Here is a 7,500-nt window from a genome sequence, read left to right as displayed (position 1 = left end):
CCGATATGGAAGGCGCCCAAAGTTACGGTCTGTCCAACACAGCCACTGCCATCATCACCGTCATCGATATCAACGACAACGCACCGGAGCTGACCGATAGCACGGTGAGTGTGTGCATGTGTGTGTGTGTGTTTGTGTGTGTGTGTGTGTGTGTGTGTGTGTGTGTGTGTGTGTGTGAGAGAGAGAGAGAGCATGTGTGCATATGTGTGTGTGTGTGTGTGTGTGTGTGTGTGTGTGTGTGTGTGAGAGAGAGAGAGAGAGAGAGAGCATGTGTGCATATATGTGTGTGTGTGTGTGTGTGTCTTTGTGCCACTGCCTGGTTGAAGTAAGTTCTCGGAACAAACTCTCCTCTCGGGGGCTGGAGCGCGTGAGTCGCCACTCGAGGCTGGGGGGGGAAAAAAAGGAAAAGCTGTTTGTGCCTGTGCATGCCAGATCAAGAGGGACAGCCAGAGCCCACAGGTGAAAAAGAGGAAGACGAGCCAGAGAGAAAAAGGAAGGAGGGAGAGAGAGAGAGACGGAGAGAGGGAGAGAGAGAGGGATGGGGAGGAAAGCGAGATAGCTCTCCGTGCCTAATCCCTCTCTAACAACTCGGCCTCCTCCCCCGCATCTCTCCGTCTCCCCCCGCCAGTTCAAACGCAGAGGCTTACGGATGACTCACCCGCATTTACCATGGGCTGCAGTGAGTCAGGTCAGAATGACAGGGAAGTTTACTGGGGTGTGTTTGTGTTTACGGGAGTGTGTTGGAGTGTGTGTGTGTGTGAGAGAGAGAGAGAGAGAGTGAAAAAGAGAGAGAGAGAAACAGACAGAGAGGAGGAACGCAATGTCCTTGTTAGGCCTGTGACATTAGCAGAGAAGGGCACATGGGAGAACACAATCTTCTTTTTATAATACAAACCATACAGACAGACACACACACACACACACACACACATCACACACAAACTTTTCATCATTCCACTCCCATCATTACACACACACACACACACACACACACATTGTGTTCCACTGCATCACCAGTGGGACTGTTGCTAAGGAGACGGTTGATAATGATAATGGAAAACATGGCTCTCAGTGAACGTATGGAGAAAAGAAGCCAAAAAACTGATCTTTATACACACATGTGCGTGCGCACACACACACACACACACACACACACACACACACAAAGCATCAGTTAGCGAGGTCAGGTGCCAGCAGTAGTGTGTGCTAATGGTCACCCAGTGATGATTATGGTAATGATGATGACTATGTGATTAAAGGTCAGCCTACAGCAGGAAACACACGTCCAGCTTTGTCTCTAAGTGAACACTGGTGAGAAATGGTGAAGGATGAGAGATCATTATGCTGCAGTGCTCATGCGATGCTGAGAGGTGTGGCGTCCATCTTCTCTTGATGTTCTCCCCCCCTCCTCCTCCTTCTCCTCTTTTCTCTCTCTTCTCATCACCTGCTGGTCTCATATCTCCCTCGAGCGCTCAGCTAGAGGATCACATGTTGTGTTTCTGCTCTGTCTCTGGAGTGTGCGTGTGTGTGTGTGTGTGTGTGTGTGAATGAATGAGTATGTGCATGGCTAAGATTATGTTTTTTCTAGTGTGTGTCTGTGTGTGTCTCTGTGTGTGTGCATGCATGAGTGCGTGCATGCATGTGTGTGTGTGTGTGTGTGTGTGCGTGTGTGTCGTTGGGGATGAATATGTCCATCTGTGCGTATGAATTTGTAAATCTGTGAATGTCAGTGTTTTTTCCTAGTGGTGTGTGTGTGTGTGTGTGCGTGTGTGTGTGTGTGTGTGTGTGTGTGTGTGTGTGTGTGTGCGCGTGCGTGCATGTGTGTCTGTCTGTGAGGGCATGTTTAATACTCTCCATCCCCCCTCTTTGCCCTCCAGGTCTCTGACACTAGCGGTTGGTGGCAGAGTAAATGATACCCATTCCCCTGGAAGTGGTGTGGGGGGGTGGAGGCGGGCGGTGTCGGGGTGGAGAGTGAAGAAGTCCTGGGGGTGGTGGGTGGTAGCAGGGAGATGCGTGTGTGTGTGTGTGTGTGTGTGTGTGTGTGTGTGTGTGTGTGTGTGTGTGTGTGTGTGTGTGTGTGTGTGTGTGTGTGTGTGTGTGTGTGTGTGTGTGTGTGTGTGTGTGTGTGTGTGTGTGTGTGTGTGTTGTGTGTGTGTGTGTGTGTGTGTGTGTGTGTGTTGGGGGAGGGGGGGTGAGTAGCGGTGTACCTGGTGATAGGCCCGGAATGAGAAAACTCCGAAGGGTCATTTGTTATCCCGACGGATGGAGTGAGACGGTGTGTGAGTGAACGCCGGCGTTGCTGAGCGAGAGAGGGAAGCAAGGAGGCGTCAACACCGTCCTAGAAGAATAAAGAAGGGAGGAGGGGATGAGGAGAAGAGCGAGGGAGGGAGGGAAAGAGGGAGGCCAAGAGGAGAGAAAAGAGCAAGCACCCACACAGCCACACTCACACACATTCACCTCCTTTTTTAGCAAGAGGAGCTCATACAGTAGGTGCTGGAGCTTCTCAGTGTAATTGTCACAGTAGCACACTGATACGAGTCTTCCAGGTAGTGTTATAAGTCTATAATGAATTCCTCTAAATTAAATGATTTAAAACATTGGTTTAAGGGCATGTACTTTAAAATGTAGAGATGTATTTTTCACCTTGAAGCAGGCGTTGACAATGAATAAAGAGAAAGAAGAGGAAAAAAGTAAGAGAGAGAGAGAGAGAGATAGAGATAGAGGGGGGTTGGGGGGCAGAGGAGGCCGAGAAGTAGATATAGTAACAAAGAAAATGGTAGGAGGAGGTTAAAAAAAGAGAGAGAAAAGAGATGAGAGAGAAAAAAGAGAGATGAAGAGAGAGAGAAGTGGAGAGAGGGAGAGAGATGGAGAGGGAGAGAGATGGAGAGAGAGAGAGAGACAGAGAGAGAGAGAGAGAATGGTGTTGTCCCATTAATCCCTGTGATGGTGCGGGCTGGAGGAGGAGGAGGGGGATGAGAATGAGGTTGTTAAGCTTCCTGAGAGGCAGTGCTGGGGCGGCCCGCGCCCTCTCAAGCCGCCCGCCGCCCGCCGCCTGCCCGATTCATCAACCCACCGAGGGGAGCGCCCAGCACCTCACTGCCCGCTAATTACCAGCATGACCTCCCCTGCAAAGGAGAGAGGGAGTAGAGAGAGAGAGAGAGGGAGAGAGAGAGGTGTTAGCGAAAGGACAACAAACAAAGTCGAGGATGTGTAGAAGGGCAGCAAGAAGTCCTTTGAGCAGAGATGAAGTGAGAGAAACAGAGAGCAAGCAAGAGGGAGAGAGAGAGAGAGAGAGGGGGGGGGGAGGAGAGGAGAGCAAGAGATGGGACAGATGGGGATGGCCTGCCTCTTTACTGCTGTCTGAATTGGGACAGGCCCCTAGGTAGGCGGGGGGTCCCGGCCGTCTCTCTGTCTCATTAACCCCTCGCCCTTCGTTAAGATGCCACTCACACACACACACACACACACACACACACAGATGCTTGCTCACACACACACGCACACACACATGCCATACCGTCCCTTGTTTCTCCCACCCTGGGGCTGAACCAAGCTAATGACTGGGTCTGTTTGCTCTCTCGGCTGCACAGCAGGAGGAAAATGCTTAGCACACACAGGTGAACAAGCTTGTTAACACGGCCATCGTCACAGACACAGAGAGAGAGAGAGAGAGAGGGAGAGAGAGAGAGGAATGAGTGAGGGTAAGGAGGGGAGACATGTTGAAGGGGTAGGGAGTGGTTAGGGGTGGGATATATGACCCAGGTCCTCTCTCCTTCTCCACTGTAGTCATTGTGGCCCTATGGTCCAAGGCTGACCATTCAGTGGCCGTCCAGCCCTACTGTCCCCTCTGACCCTGTGTGTGTATGAGGGGAGTGGGTGGCATGGAGGGCACCCATGATCTAATGGTGTCATGGTTCCTTGGCCCTCGTGGTCTCGCGGTGGCACAGGAAGACCCTCGCCACCTGTCCGCGTCTCACACAGATGGGTTTGGCATCGCTGGTCAGCCAACGTCCACATTGCCTAAGCGCCAGCCCAATCAACAAACCCTCTCCTCCCCCTTCTGGACGCTGTTTACCCCATTAATGGACGTCTGGATGGCATGGTTAGCACTGTGTTTAGGGAGAAGTCTTTTGGCAGGATAAGTGTGCTGCCTGCATCTATGTGATTATATGTGTTTTTGTTTTGTATATGTTGCCAGACATGTGTGTGTATGTGTGTGCATGTGTGTAAAGACAGGAGACTGATAGTGACTGTGTGTGTGTGTGTGTGTGTGTGTTAGTGTGTTTGATTGCTCTTGAGGAGTGAGGTGTTTGCCTTGTAAAGATAGCAGGAGACTGAAAGAGACTGTTTGTGGTGCTGGGGTGAGGGAGGTGTTCTTCCTCCACGCTGAGCTTCACCTCCTGCTTTGTGTTCTGCGCCTCCACATGAAGCCCCGGCTCCTCACTGGAGCATCCACACAGCGCTGCTACAGAAGGGCCAGCCAACCCTCCTCTGATAGCCACCCTCTCTTTTCTCCTCTCTATCCTCTCTTCACACAACTCTTTCTACCCTCTCTTTTCTCCTCTCTATCCTCTTTTCACACAACTCTTTCTACCCTCTCTTTTCTGCTCTCTATCCTCTTTTCACACAACTCTTTCTACCCTCTAGTTTCTTCTCTCTATTCTCTTTTCACACAACTCTTTCTACCCTCTCTTTTCTGCTCTCTATTCTCTTTTCACACAACTCTTTCTACCCTCTAGTTTCTTCTCTCTATTCTCTTTTCACACAACTCTTTCTACCCTCTCTTTTCTTCTCTCTAGTCTCTTTTCACAGAACTCTTTCTACCCTCTAGTTTCTTCTCTCTATTCTCTTTTCACACAACTCTTTCTACCCTCTCTTTTCTGCTCTCTATTCTCTTTTCACACAACTCTTTCTACCCTCTAGTTTCTTCTCTCTAGTCTCTTTTCACACAACTCTTTCTACCCTCTCTTTTCTCCTCTCTTCACACAACTCTTTCTTCCCTCTGTGTTCCCATTGCTCATCTTTCTTTCTCCCCTTTGTGTAGGTTTCTTTTTCATCCCAGAAAAAGGAGTTTAGGATTAGGATGGCCCCCTCTTCTCTCCGAGCGAGCCTTGACCTTACGCTTGCTAATGCGATATTATCATCTGTAAACTCGAGGCAATTACGGGGAAAGCCGCCTTTGTGGAGCAACACTCTCGGTTTCACTCGCCGCTCTCGCCGCCGTTTCTTCCTCCATGTCTCACACTCGGCGAGCTTTTCTCCCTCCACTTCTCCGCTGGTTCTTTTTCTTCTCGCGTTCCTCCTTCTCTCGTCGCCCACACCTCCCCCCCTCCTCGGCCTTCTTTCTTTGAAAGCGTTTCTGTCTGTGCCCCGTGAGCCTTGAGAGCGAAAAGCGAAAGGAGTGGAGATCAAATTGACTTTGGTAAATTATTCAGAGATGTTAATTAATCTCTTGTAGGAGGGCAAGAAGCCTGTTCGCACAGGCGTCTCCTTCTCTCTATCTCTCCTTCTCTTTCTCTCTCTGTCTCTCTCTCCCTCTCAGTCTCCCTTCTCTGTTATTCTCTTTCTGTGAAGTCTCCCGTCGGCCCAGCAGGAGAGGGGTGCGGGGGAGGGGAGGAAGGTCACCGCGTGTAACTCACGACCGCGGATTGATTTCCTCATGCCTCCCCCCTGTCGCACTTCAAGGGGCTCCCCGAAAACGGGTGGGAGAGCCAGAGGTGGCCTCACTCACATCGACGGACGCATCCAGTTGCGTTTCCCCCCCCTGTGTGAGCTGAGCTGTTGGCTTTTTGTTATGCAGGTGGTGAGCCGAGTCACATGAGAGAGAAGGTCTCACATGCCTCAGCCCAGCCGGAGTGAACAAGCAACACAGAACGTTCTTAGGTTGTTACGTTTAACTTTTATCAAGCCTTTCCCGTCATTGCAGTCTTTCTTTTGTCTACGTATGGGTGTTAGCTTTAGCTTTAGGTTTATGCGTCAGGTCTGGTTGAGTGATGTGCTTTGGTATGTATTTTTAAAGCCATATTTTTTTCAACAAAGAGGCAACTTTTGCCAACTCTCCTCTTGGTCCTTGAATAGAACACCCTGGCATATGCACTTTAGCAGTATTCATGGCGGTAGTATTTGATCCCTTTCATTAGTGAGGGTCTAATTAATAAGAGAGTCGGGAGCAGGGCTGCCTTTGGTGCAGAGTGGGATCGGGAGAGAGAAAGGCTCCGGCACAGCAGCAGGAGAATGAAGCGGATATAGTGAGAGAGCTGGGAGGGAAAATGGGTTTTAAAAGAAAAAAAAACAATAGGAGAGAAAGATGGAGCACAGACCATAAATAGGCTAAGATAAGTGAATGAGTAAGGAGAGAGGCAGAGTGTGCTCTCATATCACAGACAGAGAGAGAGAGAGAGAGAGAGAGAGGGAGAGAGAGACATATTACTCATGCACAAATAGTTTTACATGGGAGAGCCATCGTATGATTTTATAGTTTTATAGTTTTTTGACACCTAGAACACTTCTTTTTCTCTGTAAAGAGGTGTGTTCTGTAACAATAGATCTTTATAGGCAGTGCTCTCTATTCTTAATGCGGGCGATCCATTCCGCTAGCTTAATGCCGCCATCTCGAAACGTCTTCCAAAGATCACTGCCACTCCACACAGCCTAATCCTCGGGAAACAGTCAATTAGGCGAGTTATTTTGGCTCTCCCCCCAACACGGCGCTGATCCGCGGGGGTTGTTCATTCAAAACCCTCCAAATGGAGAATGTCAGGGCCACGAGGTGCAGCAAGGAAAGCTGCACTCTACATTAATCAGAGAGCAGCTCCGCTTTGGGACACAACCGCTCCACACCGCTCCGCTCCGCACCGCCCCTCACTGGGAAGCCATCGTGGGCTGGTGCAGCTTGACTGAAGATCCCATATGTTCAAATCTCAGGGCTGCAGTGCACTCCTCTCTCTTTCTCTTTCTCTCTCTCTACCCTACACTTGTTTTTCCCCTCCATCTGTGTGGTTGTCTCTTTCTCTCTCTCTCTCTCTTTCTCTCTCTCTCTCTCTCTCTCTCTCTCTCTCTCTCTCTCTCTCTCTCTCTCTCTCTCTCTCTCTCTCTCCCCCAGCAGAACGGCGTATAGCCAGTAATGGACCTGGGCTTGGGTGATCCTAGCTCTGGGCCGAGGCTAGCGGGCGCTTTGGGGGCTTTTCGCTTAGCGGTGTTAAACGGAGATAATGGATGTCCTTGCCGGGGAGCGAGGGCTTTTCTTGAGGGAGCGTGAAAGAGCCTCTCGTCGGGGCGCTGAGCTGCGGAGAGAGGCGGCTTGAGTGGGCAGCCGGCGTACGTGGGCACCGGCTACGCCACGTCTGATTGGACTCCCAGCACTCCAGCGCAGTCCCACACACACACACACACACACACACACACACACACACACACACCACCCCATGCCAAATATATCCACAGCCTACCCTCTATTCTTCCCAGTGTGGGTTTGTGTGTTTTTTTGTTTCTCTTTATGTT

The 7,500-nt window shown here is 50.4% G+C and overlaps 1 protein-coding gene across 1 annotated transcript in view; it reads left to right on the top strand.

Moving 5' to 3' along the window:
• The window catches only part of LOC134087921 (cadherin-4-like), a 325,999-nt gene that overhangs the window by 279,400 nt on the left and 39,099 nt on the right, over positions 1-7,500 (top strand). Inside the window, exon 9 of the mRNA XM_062541767.1 lies at positions 1-104. This exon is cut by the window's left edge and continues 34 nt beyond it. Coding sequence (XP_062397751.1) covers positions 1-104 — 104 coding nt within the window. The remainder of the gene's footprint in view (positions 105-7,500) is intronic.

Source organism: Sardina pilchardus, chromosome 7, assembly GCF_963854185.1.
Source record: "Sardina pilchardus chromosome 7, fSarPil1.1, whole genome shotgun sequence".
In the NCBI taxonomy this organism is placed as follows: domain Eukaryota; kingdom Metazoa; phylum Chordata; class Actinopteri; order Clupeiformes; family Clupeidae; genus Sardina; species Sardina pilchardus.
The sequence above is the reverse complement of the archived record's forward strand: the minus strand, read 5'-3'. Positions and strand labels throughout refer to the sequence as shown.